Source organism: Entelurus aequoreus, linkage group LG10 (assembly GCF_033978785.1).
Source record: "Entelurus aequoreus isolate RoL-2023_Sb linkage group LG10, RoL_Eaeq_v1.1, whole genome shotgun sequence".
NCBI lineage: Eukaryota > Metazoa > Chordata > Actinopteri > Syngnathiformes > Syngnathidae > Entelurus > Entelurus aequoreus.
In genome coordinates, this window is record NC_084740.1 from 41,321,729 (window position 1) to 41,340,116 (window position 18,388).

At 34.4% G+C, this 18,388-nt stretch overlaps 1 protein-coding gene across 1 annotated transcript in view; it reads left to right on the forward strand.

The window, feature by feature from the left end:
• The window catches only part of gbe1b (glucan (1,4-alpha-), branching enzyme 1b), a 341,974-nt gene that overhangs the window by 259,775 nt on the left and 63,811 nt on the right, over positions 1-18,388 (forward strand). Inside the window, exon 14 of the mRNA XM_062060878.1 lies at positions 18,037-18,221. Coding sequence (XP_061916862.1) covers positions 18,037-18,221 — 185 coding nt within the window. The remainder of the gene's footprint in view (positions 1-18,036; positions 18,222-18,388) is intronic.

Here is an 18,388-nt window from a genome sequence, read left to right on the forward strand (position 1 = left end):
TATCAGACATCTCTAATTTAAAGTATGCTGAGCGGCTTTATCTACAGTCAACAAAAATATAAACGCGACACTTTTGTTTGTGCTCCCATTTTTCATGGGTTAAACTCCACCCATCCATCCATTTTCTACCGCTTGTCCCTTTTTGGGGTGGCGGGATTGTCGCTGGAGCCTATCTCAGCTACAATCGGGCGAAAGGTGGGGTACACCCTGGACAAGTCGCCACCTCATCGCAGATGGGTTAAACTCAAAGATGTAAAACTTTACTACATACACAAAAAGGCCTATTCCTCTCAAATATTTTTCACAAATCTGTGCTAGTGAGCATTTCTTCTTTGCGCTGGCCAGTCTGAGAGTTTGCGCCAAAAAAATGATTACATTAGGATTGCGAGTCTTATTAGAGATGTCCGATAATGGCTTTTGTGCCGATATTCCGATATTGTCCAACTCTTAATTACCGATTCTGATATCAACCGATACCGATATATACAGTAGTGAAATGAACACATTATTATGCCAAATTTTGTTGTGATGCCCCGCTGGATGCATTAAACAATGTAACAAGGTTTTCCAAAATAAATCAACTCAAGTTATGGAAAAAAATGCCAACATGGCACTGCCATATTTATTATTGAAGTCACAAAGTGCATTATTTGTTTTTAACATGCCTCAAAACAGCAGCTTGGAATTTGGGACATGCTCTCCCTGAGTTAGCGCTGCAAGGGGTTCTGGGTATTTGTTCTGTTGTGTTTATGTTCTGTTACGGTGCGGATGTTCTCCCGAAATGTGTTTGTCATTCTTGTTTGGTGTGGGTTCACAGTGTGGCGCATATTTGTAACAGTGTTAAAGTTGTTTATATGGCCGCCCTCAGTGTGACCTGTATGGCTGTTGACCAAGTATGCCTTGCATTTACTTGTGTGTGTGAAAAGCCGTAGATATTATGTGACTGGGCCGGCACGCAAAGGCAGTGCCTTTAAGGTTTACTGGCGCTCTGTACTTCTCCCTACGTCCGTGTACACAGCGGCGTTTTAAAAAGTCATACATTTTACTTTTTGAAACCGATACCGATAATTTCCCATATTACATTTTAAAGCATTTATCGGCCGATAATATCGGCAGTCCGATATTATCGGACATCTCTAATTGAAAGTATGCTGAGCGGCTTTATATACAGCCAACAAAAATATAAACTTGCCACTTTTATGTTTGCTCCCATTTTTCTCAAATATTGGTCACAAATCTGTGTTAGTGAGCATTTCTTCTTAGCGCTGGCCAGTCTGAGAGTTTGAGCCAAAAACGTGATTACGTTAGGATTGTGATTCTTATTCATCATTTAATTTTCAAAAATATATTTTTCCATCCATCCATCCATTTTCTACCGCTTGTCCCTTTTGGGATGGCGGAGGGTGCTGGAGCCTATCTCAGCTGCATTCGGGCGGAAGGCGGGGTACACCCTGGACAAGTCGCGAGGTCCTACTAATTGTGAGTTCAAATATTTAATTGTTTAAATTTTGATGTTTTTGCCATTTTAATTTTGATAGTACCACAAGTTTTAATTGCTGATGTGTTTTAATTGATTTTTAAATGAATAACATTTCTGTGTGGAGTTTGCATGTTCTCCCCGTGACTGTGTGGGTTCCCTCCGGGTACTCCGGCTTCCTCCCACCGTCAAAAAAACATGCACCTGGGGGAAAAATTGTTTTTTTTAATTTATAAATATTTTTTATTGTATATAAATTAATAATTAATAACTTTTTTAAAGTCATTTCCACGCAGCCAGAATGAGTTGTTCTGACCTGTTTTAAAGACGTTTCATTATAATGATTAAACCAAACAATACATTGCGAGAATCAATTTGAATCGAAACCCAATCGAATGGGGAAAGACGGTAATGTCTCTTGTTTTCATGTTAGCATTTAAGCTAACGACCTGTAGCGCCGGTCCGTCTGTGAGTTTGCGCCAACAAATTTGATTACATTGTGATTAGAGATGTCCGATAATATCGGTCTGCCGATATTATCGGCCGATAAATGCGTTAAAATGTAATATCGGAAATTATCGGTATCGTTTTTTTTATTATCAGTATTGGGTTTTTTTTGTTTTTGTTTTTTTATTAAATCCACATAAAAAACACAAGATACACTTACAATTAGTGCACCAACCCAAAAAACCTCCCTCCCCCATTCACACTCATTCACACAAAAGGGTTGTTTCTTTCTGTTATTAATATTCTGCTTCCTACATTATATATCAATATATATCAATACAGTCTGCAAGGGATACAGTCCGTAAGCACACATGATTGTGCGTGCTGCTGGTCCACTAATAATACTAACCTTTAACAGTTAATTTTTCCAAATTTTCATTAATTACTAGTTTCTATGTAACTGTTTTTATATTGTTTTACTTTCTTTTTTATTCAAGAAAATGTTTTTAATTTATTTATCTTATTTTATTTGATTCATTTTTTTAAAAAGTACATTATCTTCACCCTACCTGGTTGTCCAAATTAGGCATAATAATGTGTTAATTCCACGACTGTATATATCGGTTGATATCGGTATCGGTAATTAAAGAGTTGGACAATATCGGCATATCGGATATCGGCAAAAAGCCATTATCGGACATCCCTAATTGTGATTCTTATTCAACAATCGTTTAATTTTCAAAAATAAATAAAAAAATGTTTGAAAATATTTTTATTTTTATTTTATATAAATTAATCATTAATAACTTTGCAACCAGAATGAGTTCTTCTTACCTGCAACCTGTTTTGAAGATGTTTCATTATAATTAATCAACCAAATAATTAGAGATGTCCGATAATATCAGACTGCCAATATTATCGGACAATAATTGCTTTAAAATGTAATATCGGAAATTATCGGTTTCAAAATTATCTGTATCGGTTTCAAAAAGTAAAATGTATGACTTTTTAAAACGCCGCTGTGTACACGGACGTAGGGAGAAGTACAGAGCGCCAATAAACCTTAAAGGCACTGCCTTTGCGTGTCGGCCCAGTCACATAATGTCTACGGCTTTTCACACATACTAGTGAATGCAAGGCATACTTGGTCAACAGCCATACAGGTCACACTGAAGGTGACCGTATAAACAACTTTAACACTGTTACAAATATGTGAACCCACACCAAACAAGAAGGACAAACACATTTCGGGAGAACATCCGCACCGTAACACAACATAAACACAACAGAACAAATACCCAGAATCCCTTGCAGCACTAACTCTTCCGGGACGCTACAATATACACCCCCCGCTGCCCCCTACACCCAAACCCGCGCACCTCAACCTCCTCAACCTCCTCATGCTCTCTCAGGGAGAGCATGTCCCAAATTCCAAGCTGCTGTTTTGAGGCATGTTAAAAAAAATAATTCAATAATAAATATGGCAGTGCCATGTTGGCATTTTTTTTCCCATAACTTGAGTTGATTTATTTTGGAAAACCTTGTTACATTGTTTAATGCATCCAGCGGGGCATCACAACAACATTAGGCATAATAATGTGTTCATTCCACGACTGTATATATCGGTATCGGTTGATATCGGAATCGGTAATTAAGAGTTGGACAATATTGGAATATCGGATATCGGCAAAAAAAGCCATTATCGGACATCTTTACAAATAATACATTGTGAGAATCAGTTTGAATCGATTCTGAATCGAATCGTCAAAAAGTAGCAGATCAATATTAAGAGCTATTGTTTTTATTGGTTTGATTATTAACAGGGGTTGACTTCTTTTTACACTTAAGTGAAAGTTAAAGTGTTACTACAACATCTGCTGTCCATATTGAAGGTAGTTTGACACTGGAACAGATCATTTGTATTGTCATGATTTGCTGTGTGTTGGACTTCACTGTGGACTTACCGGTAGGAACATGGAAGAACTTTGATAAAAACATGACGTCTCCAAGTGTGGTTCAATGACTGGAGCACCTTGTGGGCTTTGAAAGGATTTGATTTAAGGTGCAACGATTGTTTTCATGGCGGCCGGGATGAGTGTGGGCGGACGTGAAAGAGCAATGATTACCTGGCGGGAGGCGTGTCCAATCAGTTGTTCTAACGGCGGGATTAAAAAGATGAACGTGGGAAGCTTTAGGGGCCAAATTGCTACTTAATAAAAAAAAACAAAAAAAGACAGAATTGGGGTCTGAGCCGAGGTTGTCGTTGTGGCTTGTGCAGCCCTTTGAGACACTTGTGATTCAGGGCCGTACAAATAAACTTTGATTGATTGATTGGTGCTTGAAAAATGGAAAACAGTGCAACATTTTTTGTGGGGAAAAAAAAAGCCTTTTTATTTTGATGGAGTTTTGCGGCATTCAAGTTGAACAGTCGGTGTTGTGGTTTACTAAGGGGAGGTGACGGCAAACATACACCAGGGGGAAGTGTGAACAATGATTTATTATATAGATTAAATATATATATATATATATATACATATATATATATATATATATATATATATATATATATATATATATATATATATATATATATATATATATATATATATATATATATATAATAATAATCAAACTATACAAATAAACAATAGAGTGGAGTGTGAACTAGATCCAAAAGTGTATGTGGTGTAAGGCTATGTGTGTAGTTAGCTGAAGTGTGTGTTACCAAAGTGTTGAACGAGAGATGAGGAAGTCCCTGGGGCAGGCAGGTGATCAGGGGCGAGAGAGAAGCGTCAGAGAAGAACGTGTCCAAGCGGGAGGTCAAGAATCCAAAAGGCAGTCCGGGGGAGCAAGGGGAACAACAAGGGATCACAGGGGAACACGGGAAGCGCTGCGGGAAGACAACAGGAATATCAGACACAACGGAAACATGGAAGTCGCAGGGGATCGCGGGATGGCCAGACACTGGATGCTTACACAGGTACGGAAGACTATACTCCGGCGCCGCCTGGCAGGTTCTGCGAGCTTATGAAGGCAGGTCCTTCATTAAGTGCAGGTGTGCAGAATGCCGGTGATCGTTTGCAGCTGGCGGCTGCTGCGGGGCGGAGACGCGCATGGCGCGCTCCTGGATGTGCGCAGCCCGTGGGCGTGTCCCGAGGTGCGCACAGACGGATGAGAGGCGTTGGCAGGAGTCTGAGCCGTAACAGTCGGGGCGGTATAGCTCGGTTGGTAGAGCGGCCGTGCCAGCAAGTTGAGGGTCGCAGGTTCGATCCCCGCTTCCGCCATCCTAGTCACTGCCGTTGTGTCTTTGGGCAAGACACTTTAACCCACCTGCTCCCAGTGCCACCCACACTGCTTTAAATGTAACTAAGATATTGGGTTTCACAATGTAAAGCGCTTTGAGTCACTTGAGAAAAAGCGCTATATAAATATTAGGGATGCCCAATAATGGCTTTTTGCCGATATCCGATATTCCGATATTGTCCAACTCTTTAAATACCGATATCAACCGATACTGATATCAACCGATATATATTCAGTCGTGGAATTAACACATTATTATGCCTAATTTGGACAACCAGGTATGGTGAAGATAAGGTACTTTTTTTTTTTAAATAATAAAATAAGATAACTAAATTAAAAACATTTTCTTGAATAAAAAAGAAAGTAAAACAATATAAAAACAGTTACATAGAAACTACTAATTAATGAAAATGAGTAAAATTAAGTGTTAAAGGTTAGTACTATTAGTGGACCAGCAGCACGCACAACCATGTGTGCTTACGGACTGTATCCCTTGCAGACTGTATTGATATATATTGATATATAATGTAGGAACCAGAATATTGATAACAGAAAGAAATGGGGGGAGGGAGGTTTTTTGGGTTGGTGCACTAATTGTAAGTGTATCTTGTGTTTTTTATGTTGATTTAATAAAATAAATAAAATTAATAATAAAAAAACGATACAGATAATTAAAAAAACGATACCGATAATTTCCGATATTACGTTTTAACGCATTTATCGGCCGATAATATCGGCAGGCCGATATTATCGGACATCCCTAATAAATATAATTCACTTCACTTCACTAACAGACTAGTAATTAAAACACTTCAGTGGTGTAAATGAAATAACTAAGTGACACATTCAAAAATAAGAAATTAAATAAACAAGTTGTCGTCATTGTGTGAATATGCAAGCATTAACTTAAACATGTAAGATTCTACACCAAAATATTATCTATTTATTGCTATTATTATTATTATTATTGGAGATGCCCGATAATATCGGCCTGCCGATATTATCAGCCAATAAATGCTTTAAAATGTAATATCGTAAATTATCGGTATCGTTTTTTTTATTATCGGTATCGTTTTATTTATTTATTTTTATTAAATCAACATAAAAAACACAAGATACACTTACAATTAGTGCACCAACCTAAAAAACCACAAAAGGGTTGTTTCTTTCTGTTATTAATATTCTGGTTCCTACATTATATATCAATATATATCAATACAGTCTGCAAGGGATACAGTCCGTAAGCACACATGATTGTGCGTGCTGCTGCTCCACTAATAGTACTAACCTTTAACACTTAATTTTACTCATTTTTCATTCATTACTAGTTTCTATGTAACTGTTTTTATATTGTTTTACTTTCTTTTTTATTCAAGAAAATGTTTTGAATTTATTTATCTTATCTTATTTTTTTTTAAAGTACCTTATCTTCACCATACCTGAATGTCCAAATTAGGCATAATAATGTGTTAATTCCACGACTGTATATATCGGTATCGGTAATTAAGAGTTGGACAATATCGGAAATCGGCAAAAATGCCATTATTTTACATCCCTAATGCTAACACGTCTACGAGTGTCTGTGTTAGTATTATTAACTTTTTTTTAAAATTATCTTCACCAAACCTGGTTGTCCAAATTAGGCATAATAATGTGTGGGGGGCGTGGTTATTTACACCTAGAATTCACCAACTCGAGTATTTCATATATATTTCATATATATATATATATATATATATATGTATGAAATACTTGACTTTCAGTGAATTCTAGCTATATATATATATATATATATATATATATTTATTTTATTTACATAGAAAACAAAAAAAAATACTTGAATTTCAGTGTTCCGTTGGCTATCCTTTAGATGGCAGTATTGTCCTGTTTAACTTCTCCATTCATTGGGCAGGCAAGCTGTTTATATTGTGGGAAAGCGGACGTGAGAACAGGCTGTCCCCACTCAGTCTCAGGTACGCATTGAGCTGGAGGGGGCGTGGCCTCCAGCTCCGGCTGAATACCGGGAGTTTGTCGGGAGAAAATCTCTGCCGGGAGGTTGTCGGGAGAAGCGCTGAATACCGGGATTCTCCCACTAAAAACGGGAGGGTTGGCAAGTATGAATTAAGAGTTGGACAATATCGGATATCGGCACAAAAGCCTTTATCGGACATCTCTAGATAAAATGTCGAAAATATGAGATAAAAGGTCGAATAAGTAATTGGATACTTGGCGCCATCTTGGAAGTATGCTAACGTCTCTGATATAAGCGTGATAATGTTAGCATGCTAGCTTTTTAGGTAGTTTTGTCAGGTAAAACCCAAAAATGACGCTTGGTGCTGTCAAGCAAGTATTTGGATACTTGCCATCCTCTTGGTAGTATGCTAACGTCTCTTATATTAGCACACAAAATTGTATGCTTTTTTTTTTTTTTTTTTGTGGCTAATTTTGTGTGTTTAAAGCTAAAAATGTCAGATTTGGATATGTAGTGCCATCTTCGGCGTGTGCCGGCTCCGACCCTGGCCGGAGGTTCAGGGAACAGAATGGCAGGACCATCAAATTTTGTAGTTCTTTCTTATTCTATTATTAGTTTAACAATTTCCCTTGTGGATCATTAAAGTTTGTCTAAGTCTAAGTCTAGTTTGTTCTGTACTGCTGCAGTTCAGTAGTGCCAGATAAGACTTTCTGTTTGCTACTTCTTTAACGAGCACTTAGCCAGCTGCTGCACTGTCAGCTGTCAATCTGCTGTGTCCTTTTACCTTGGCCATTATTTCTCCCGGAGGTGCGGAGCAGATAAACAACTCATCTTTGTTCTGCTGTCGTGCGGCTTCAATATGGCACGTGCGCGTCCACCTCTGCCGGGAATTCAATTACAGCCGGCTGTTGTTTTATGATGTTGCCGTGACATCCGGTGATGGATCCATTAAGTCATCTCCCGCCGTGACAGCGGAGCAGCGAATGTCCTGGTTCACGTGGCGATGCAATGTGGTGGTTACATTTGACAAAAGACTTACAATTTCAAACAGAGGATACGCTTGTTTTGTTCTATCATTAGTATTTTAACATAACAGGTGTGCTATTTTTCATAATGAGCCCCATAAAATAAAAACTATAATAGTTAGACCAAATAAAATTGCAGCACACACGTTTGGGACAAGTTTGGGGAGATTGTGACACAGTAGTGGGGCTGATTATGAATAATTAATAACATAAACTCTATTATTAATTACATAAAAACTGTAGTAATAAATGACATAAAATTATATCATAAAAGTTGTATTAATACCATAAAAACTATAATTAACATAAAAACTATGAATTATAGCATAACAAATATAGTAATTAATATCATATAAACTATAATAGTTAACAAACATACAAACTATATTAATAACATTAAAAACTATATTAATAGCAAAACCTATAATATTTAATAACATAATTATTAATAACATAAAAACCATAATACAACTAAAACATTTTTTTTTTTAAATTATAACATAAAAACTATACTAGTTACAACTATTAGAAGTATGATAAATGATAACATAAAAATATAATAACATACAAATGATAACAATATAAACTATAATAATAACACAGACACTATAACCGTTAATAAAATAGCTATAATAGTTAATTACATAAAAACTACTAATTAATAACATTTAAACCATATCAATTAATAACATAAAAACTTTAAAAGTTAAAAACATAAAAACTATAATTAATAACATAAAAACGATGAATAATAGCATAAGAAATGTAGTAATTAATATCATAAAAACTATAATAGTTAAACATACAAATTATGTTAATAACATTAAAAACTATATTAATAACAAAACCTATAATAGTTAATACCATTAAAAAAATAATAAAACTAAAAAACATTTGCAAAAATAATAAATTATACATAAAAACTATAATAGTTAAAACTATTAAAACTATGATAGGTGATAACCTAAGAACTATAATAACATAAAAATTATAGTAATATAAACTATAATAATTAATAACATACAAACTATAACAGTTAATAACATAATATTATCATAGTTAAATACATAAAAACGATATTAACAAAATTAAAACTATCAATTAATAACATAAAAACTTAACAGTTTAAAAAAAATTAAACTATAATATTAATAACATAAAACTTAATAGTCAATGATAGTGAACATTATAATAACATAAAATTATAATAATTGGTCATATAAACTATAATAGGTAATAACATTAAAACAATAATTAGTAACATAAAACAATTATAATTAATATCATAAAAACTTGTTATATTTAATAACATATAAACTATAATAATAAACTATAATAATTGATAACATAAAAATTGTCAGGTTCAAACACTGATGACATCTATTAAACAAGACAAGAAGCAAGGAATTAAACAGAGACAGAATTAAATTTGGCTCAATATAAGTAGAAACGTCTGGGCTGTACTCTTGTACAGTCTCCACCACGCTCTGACGAAAGATTGTACGCCTTTCCCTGATTACATGGCAACAGCTGTTTCTAAAGGGACGGGGGTCGTAAACAGCCATCGCCTTTGAATGCAAAACAGTTCAAAGAAGAGATCGTAAAACAGTTCAAAGAAGAGGTGCCTGGAGCTTGGGCAGGTCCTGCTTTCTCTCCGCTTTGTAGATCTCGGGTCAAGACAATATCTTTCTGTGGATTACAATACATCAAAGAAACAGAACACCTTCATGTTGCTTCCCAGCCTCCACAGTGGCGTTTTACACCCCCTTTGCTTGGTAGGATCAAAGACAGCTTTTGTCCTCTCGCAGGGCGAGCTGAACTCAATGTAACACAAAGTTTTGTGATAACTTAGATACAATTATTCTGACGAAAACTAATAGTCAATAGCAGAAGAACTATTTGAGTTTTGAGTTTGAGTTTGAGTTTATTTCGAACATGCAAGCATACAACATGATACATCACAATTTCCAGTTTCTTTTCAACATGTTCGAAAAGGAGTAGGAAGAAGCAGAGCTTATTTAATCCTACCCCTTTTCTTTACATAACAGTTGCAAAACTTTTTGTTCACTTCCTGTTCACATTTTTTTCACAATAAACTCCATAAGTAATTACAATAAAAATAAATAAATAAATAATAGTAAGAATTTAATAATAATAATTGGTGAAGTAAGTCATATTTCATATGATGAGATAAGTAAGATTACTTTAAGAATGAATGAATGGATGGATGAAATAAATTGAGAATGTTTGTCATGGTTCTTCTTCATTGTACTTTGTAAACACTTTAAGTTTGAAGAGTTTCTTGAAGTGGATCATATTAGTACATTGTTTGATTGCTTTGCTTAATCCATTCCATAATTTAATTCCACATACTGATATACTGAAGGTCTTAAGTGTTGTACGTGCATACAAATGTTTTAAATTACGTTTTTCTCTAAGATTATATTTCTCCTCTTTTGTTGAGAAGAATTGTTGTATATTCTTGGGTAGCAGGTTATAGTTTGCTTTGTGCATAATTTTAGCTGTTTGCAAATTCACTATGTCGTGGAATTTCAGTATTTTTGATTCAATAAATAAAGGGTTTGTATGTTCTCTATATCCAACATTATGTATTATTCTAACTGATCTTTTTTGTAACACCGTTAATGAATGAAGTGTACTTTTGTAATTATTTCCCCATATTTCTACACAGTAGCTCAGATATGGTAACACTAGTGAGCAGTAGAGAATATGAAGGGATTTTTGGTCTAGAACATGTTTTGCTTTATTCATTATTGACGTGTTTCTTGCAACTTTATGTTGTATATTTTTTACGTGAGATTTCCAGTTCAATTTATCATCAATCATTATACCTAGGAATTTGGTTTCGTTTACTCTTTCAATTTCTATTCCGTCTATTTGTATTTGTGTTTGACTTTCTCTTCTACTGTTACCAAATAGCATTATTTTAGTTTTACTAAGATTCAACGATAGTCTGTTTTTGTCAAACCATCTTTTTAATTTGTTAATTTCTTCTGTTATTATTTGTATTATCTCCTGTGTGTTCTCTCCTGAACAAAACGCTGTTGTATCATCCGCAAATAATACTAACTTTAAATCTTTTGTAACTTTACAAATGTCATTTATATAGAGATTGAATAATTTAGGTCCTAATATTGATCCCTGAGGTACACCACAGGATATATTTAGTGTTGTAGACGTGTGTTCGCCTAGCTTCACGTATTGTTTCCTGTTCGTTAGATAACTTCTTATCCAGTTTAAGACTAACCCTCTGATGCCATATCGTTCTAGTTTTTTGATTAAAATATTGTGATTAATTGTGTCAAAAGCTTTAGTTAGATCCATAAAAACCGCTGCTGCACATTTTTTACTATCTATTGCATTGGTAATTTCTTCTGTAATTTCAATTAAAGCCATTGAAGTTGAGACATTAGCTCTGTATCCATATTGGTTCTCTTCGAGTATTCTATTTTTATTTATGAAACTTTCTAATCTGTTATTGAACAGTTTTTCAATGATTTTAGAAAATTGTGGAAGTAGAGAAACAGGTCTATAATTTGTAAATTGATGTTTATCTCCAGTCTTATAAATTGGTGCAACTTTAGCTATTTTCATTTTGTTTGGAAATGTACCTGTTTGAAATGATAGGTTACTAATATACATTAATGGTCCTGAGATCTCTTCAATAACCTTTTTTATCGTTTCCATATCAATTCCGTTACAATCAGTTGAAGTCTTAGATTTACATTTTTTCACGATTGTAACTATTTCCTCCTGTGTCACATTACTGAGGAACATGGAGTTGGGATTTGGCTCTATGGTGTCATTATAGTCCTCAATTGGAACTGGGTCTGGAATCCTTTCTTCCAATTTTGGTCCAATATTTACAAAATAATTATTGAAGCTTTCAACTACTTCCTTTATGTTGTCATTTTTTTTATTTTCATCTAAGAAGTATTGAGGGTAGTCCCTCTTAGTTCCATTTTTTATAATGCTATTGAGGATGCCCCATGTTGCTCTCATATTATTTTTGTTCCTGTCCAATAATTCACTGTAATATTCTTTTCTACATGATCGTAGTATGTCTGTTAACTTGTTTTTATACTTTTTGTACTTAATTTCTGCCTCTATAGTTCTTTGTGCTATAAGTTCTCTATATAGTGTATTCTTCTTCTTACAAGCATTTTTTAATCCTTTTGTCATCCATGGTTGATTATTCTTTCTCTGCTTGTTACTGAGTTGTATCCATGGACAATGTTTGTCATAAAGTATTATGAACTTGTTTAAGAAATGTTCATATGCTTCATCAACCTCTTTTTCATTATACACATTGTCCCAATCTTGCTTTTGTAGCTCAATTTTGAAGGCAGTCATCCTCTTCTCTGTGCACAGTCTTCGAAATGTCCTTTTGTCTTCCATGTTCTTCTTGTAGTTTCCATCATATATTGTAAAAACTGGCAGATGATCACTAACGTCGCTTATAAGTAGACCACTTGTAGTGTTATTATCAAAATCATTGGTAAAAATATTATCAATAAGCGTGGCACAGTGTGCTGTGATTCTGCTTGGCTTTGTGATTTTAGGATATAGACTGATGCTGTACATTGTATCAATGAAGTCATCAATAGACTTTTGCTTGTTGGGGTTCAATAAGTCAATATTAAAGTCACCACATAAGAACATTATTCTTTGACCATTGTCCATGTAAGTTGCCTTGATCCATTCTTCAAATGTTTCTATACTTGACTTAGGTGATCTATATATACAACTGATGAATATGTTTTTGCTTTTTTCCTGACATATTTCAATGGTTATACATTCTAAGATATTATCAATGGCAAATGACATGTTTTTTACCACTTTGTAGTTCAGGTTCTTCATCACGTACACAGCTACTCCTCCTCCATTTTTGTTGGTTCTGTTGATGTAGTTTAGTTCATATCCCTCCAGATCAAAATCTATTCCTTTTTTATCATCAATCCATGTTTCTGTGACAGCAATCACTTTGAAGGGTTCGTTGATGTGTTCCAAAAAGTTCTTAATGTTATTGTAATTTGCATACAAGCTTCTACTATTAAAATGAATAATTGACAATTTGTTATCACATTCAATGTTGCTATTATATTGATCATCTGTATAATAAAAACAACTATTACTGATGTGGGAGAAAAAATTTGTATCTGGATCTATATCATTTTCCAAATCCTGGTTTTTGTGATCTTTGTTGCAGAAATTTTTTAGTTCCATATTTTCTTGTTCAACAAACTTTGATGTTGTTTCAATAATCTCTATAAGTGTAGGTGGATGCAATCCTGAATCTAGGTCCTCTTGTTTAGTCGTCCCTTGGAACATAATAGTGTCGATGCTGAATTTAGGTGCTTGTTTTCTGTCAGAGTCCATTATCATCGTTGTTTTGGTAGCTGTGTAAACTTTAAAAATTGTCCAGGTCCTTGATGTCATGGACAACAATTACTCTTGCTTCTGGACCTCCATTCAGCTTGATGTAGATTTTACAGTTTGCGCTCCAAGTTCCCTGGATTTTTCCCTGCCTTCTCAAGTCGCGTGCTTTCTTGGCGATTCCAGCATTGCGTTTTGTGAGATGCTCATTCATGTACACATTTGTTCCCTTCAGCTTCTTTCCCTGTCTCAGCAATGCCATTTTAGATTTTCTGTTTACGAGTTTCACGAGCACGACTGGAGTGGCGTTGTTGTTTCTTCCGTTCAGTGGGATGCATGTTTCGATGGTATTAATGTCAATTTCAATTTCTTTTGATTGCAGAAAGTTGACCACTTGCTGTTCTGCTGAGACCATATCCATTTCATCTGGTTCACCTTCATTATTCACAGCTTTCGCATAGGAACTTGGTTTAATTCGGTGCCCTGTCACGATGATATCATTCATTCGTTTATCCTGATCCATTTCATCTACGATGTTCCTCAGCATGTTGTTGTCTTCTTGAAGGATCTTCATTTGTTTGCTCATTTCAGTGGCTTCATTATTTCTGGAGTTGTTCTCTTTTTTCATTTCTTTAATTTCTTCTTTCATTTCTTTCATATCCTCTTTCCATCCATCAATCAATTCTTCCAATTTTTCTATCATTTCTTCTTTAAATTCCTGGAGTATTTTTTGTAGTATCCCTTCTTGAATCCCATCCTATAACACTGTAGTTAAACAACAAATATTTGCAGCACAAACGATTGGGACAAGTCCGTGGTGATTTTGACAAAGTTGGGGGCTTGTTGTGAATAATAAAACATAACATAAAATCTATAATAATTACTAGCATCAAAACCATATTAGTTTGACCCAATATTTTTGCAGCACAAATGAATGAGGCAAGTTTGTGGAGATTTTGACTATGTTGCAAAAAGTCAGTGTTCAAAAACAAGAGAAAAAAAATACAAAAATGAGGGGTATTTTACTTGTACTAAGCAAAATTATCTGCCAATAGAACAAGAAAATTTGGCTTGTCAAGACTTTCCAAGACAAGTAAAATTAGCTAACCTCAATGAACCCCAAAATACCTTAAAATAACTATATTCCCACTAATAAGTGCACTTTTCTTAATAGAAAAAACAAATATGAAACTTTTTTTCTCAATATGTTGAAAAATATTCTTAAAATAAGTAAATGCTAGTGCCATTATCTTGACATCATGATATGCGCTCACATCTTGAAATCAGCAAACTTATAATAAATATATATATATATATATATATATATATATATATATATATATATATATATATATATATATATATATATATATATATATATATATATATATATATATATATATATATATATATATATATATATATATATATATATATATATACACTACCGTTCAAAAGTTTGGGGTCACATTGAAATGTCCTTATTTTTAAAGGAAAAGCACTGTACTTTTCAATGAAGATAACTTTAAACTAGTCTTAACTTGAAAGAAATACACTCTATACATTGCTAATGTGGTAAATGACTATTCTAGCTGCAAATGTCTGCTTTTTGGTGCAATATCTACATAGGTGTATAGAGGCCCATTTCCAGCAACTATCACTCCAGTGTTCTAATGGTACAATGTGTTTGCTCATTGGCTCAGAAGGCTAATTGATGATTAGAAAACCCTTGTGCAATCATGTTCACACATCTGAAAACAGTTTAGCTCGTTACAGAAGCTACAAAACTGACCTTCCTTTGAGCAGATTGAGTTTCTGGAGCATCATATTTGTGGGGTCAATTAAACGCTCAAAATGGCCAGAAAAAGAGAACCTTCATCTGAAACTCGACAGTCTATTCTTGTTCTTAGAAATGAAGGCTATTCCACAAAAATTTTTGGGTGACCCCAAACTTTTGAACGGTAGTGTGTGTGTATATATATATATATATTTACAGCCCGACCCACAGGCAATTTTTTTTTATTGTTATTTTGAAGACTTTATCTGAATGTGCATGAACTATTTCTGTTCAAAATTGTTTGAAATGTCAAATGTTTCAATAATAACTGTCAGTTTACTGTACTGTGCCAACTGTACTACTATATGAGTACCTATTTTCTATTGTTTCATTGAAAATAAAACAACAAAGTCCATTTGGCTGTCATCTGTTTAAATTATGAGACACAATTGTGTCAAAGTCATGATTTTTTATTTCATGCTTGAAATAAGAAATGATGACTTTAAAAAAGTAATTTTATACTTGTGAGTGTTGATGACACAGCTTTGCAACAGTTGATATTCTAGTTTCAAGCATGTTTTACTCAATATAGCTCATCAAATCTCAGCAACAAGCTGTAATATCTTACTGAGATCATTTAGGACCAAAACTCTTAAAACAATGTAAACACTCTAACATAAATTTCAGTTTTTGCAGTGCAGGAAATTGGACACCCTGACATGGACTGTCTGGTGTTGGTGTGCACTGCAAAAACTAAAATCTAAGTAAGATGAAATATCTGAAATAAGGGTGATATTTGCTTATTTTCTGTCTGATAAGATCATTCTTCTCACTAAGCAGATTTTATGTTAGTGTTTTACTTGTTTAAGGGTTTTGGTCCTAAATGATGTCAGTAAGATATTACAGCTTGTTGCTGAGATTTGATGACCTATATTGAGTAAAACATGCTTGAAACTAGAATATCAACTGTTGCAAAGCTGTGTCATCAACACTCACAAGTATAAAAGTAATCATTTCTTATTTCAAGCATGAAAAAAAAAAATCATAATTTTGACACAATTGTGTCTCATAATTCAAACAGATGACAGCCAAATGGACTTTGCTGTTTTATTTTCAATGAAACAATAGAAAACACATACTCATATAGTAGTACAGTAGGCTCAGTACAGTAAACTGACAGTTAATATTTAAACTAGGGATGTCCGATAATGGCTTTTTGCCGATATCCGATATTCCGATATTGTCCAACTCTTTAATTACCGATACCGATATCAACCGATACCGATATCAACCGATATATGCAGTCGTGGAATTAACACATTATTATGCCTAATTTGGACAACCAGGTATGGTGAAGATAAGGTACTTTTTAAAAAAATTAGTAAAATAAGATAAATAAATTAAAAGCATTTTCTTGAATAAAAAAGAAAGTACAACAATATAAAAACAGTTACATAGAAACTAGTAATGAATGAAAATGAGTAAAATGAACTGTTAAAGGTTAGTATTATTAGTGGACCAGCAGCACGCACAATCATGTGTGCTTACGGACTGTATCCCTTGCAGACTGTATTGATATATATTGATATATAATGTAGGAACCAGAATATTAATAACAGAAAGAAACAACCCTTTTGTGTGAATGAGTGTAAATGGGGGGAGGGAGGTTTTTTGGGTTGGTGCACTAATTGTAAGTGTATCTTGTGTTTTTTATGTTGATTTAATAAAAAACAAACAAAACAAAAAAAACGATACCGATAATAAAAAAAACGATACCGATAATTTCCGATATTACATTTTAACGCATATATCGGCCGATAATATTTAAACATTTAATTTGTTTTTTGTTTTTGTTTGTTTTTTTAACATTTCTAACAATTTTGAACAGAAATAGTTCATGCACATTCAGATGAATTCTTTAAAATTACAATTTTGGCCGGGGGCCGGGCTGTATATATGCGCACTAATTGACTGAAAGAGCACGCACTTGGTGCGATGATGTCATGTTATCCATGGAAAAATGCATTTTTAGACAATATGATTTGCCTGAGCGGCTAGGAGACCGAGAGTAACAAGCGCTTGCCTTGTTGACTTTCCATTAAGAACAATAAAGTAGTTTTTAGTATAAGTTTGCTGGTTTCAAGAAATGTAATGCAGAGCGCATATCATTATGTCAAGATAATGGCACTAGCATTTACTTCATTTAAGAATATTTTCAGCATATTGAGCAAAAAGCTCTTTTTTTTCTACCAATAAAAGTGCACTTGTTATTAGTGAGAACATACTTATTTTAAGCTATTTTGGGGTTCATTGAGGTTAGCTAATTTGACTTGTTTTGGAAAGTCTTGACAAGCCAAATTTTCTTGTTCTATTGGCAGATAATTTTGCTTAGTTCAAATAAAATACCCCTCATTTTTGTATTTTTTTTTCTTCTTTTTGAACACTGACTTTTTGCAGTGTGGTCAAGGTCTTTGAAGGCAGAAGAAACAGGAAGTGCTGTGGGCAAGGTTCCTGCGTGATATCAAAGCTTTAGGTGGCGATTAAAAGAAAAAGGTTGGATTAGGAAAAGGTCGGCGGCCCACAAAGACGCTCATATCGCACGTATGCTAATCCGCAAATTTTTCCTTGTGCGCCGCAGGCAATGAGTTCGGTCACCCTGAGTGGTTGGATTTCCCCCGCAAAGGCAACAACGAGAGCTACCACTACGCCCGCCGGCAGTTCAACCTGCTGGACGCGCCGCACCTGCGCTACAGTCAGCTCTACGCCTTCGACCGCGACATGAACCGCACCGAGGACAAGTACGGCTGGCTGGCCGCCCCCCCGGTAAGCACGCCCGAACAACCTTTATGGTGGAAGTATTGCACAGTGTGCACGGACACCTGGGGGAAGCTGCCTGAAACTTACCCACACTTTGTCACATTTGGGATGCAAATTCTTTTTTAACATTATAGTTTTTATGTTATTAACGTGTTATTAACATGTTATTATTC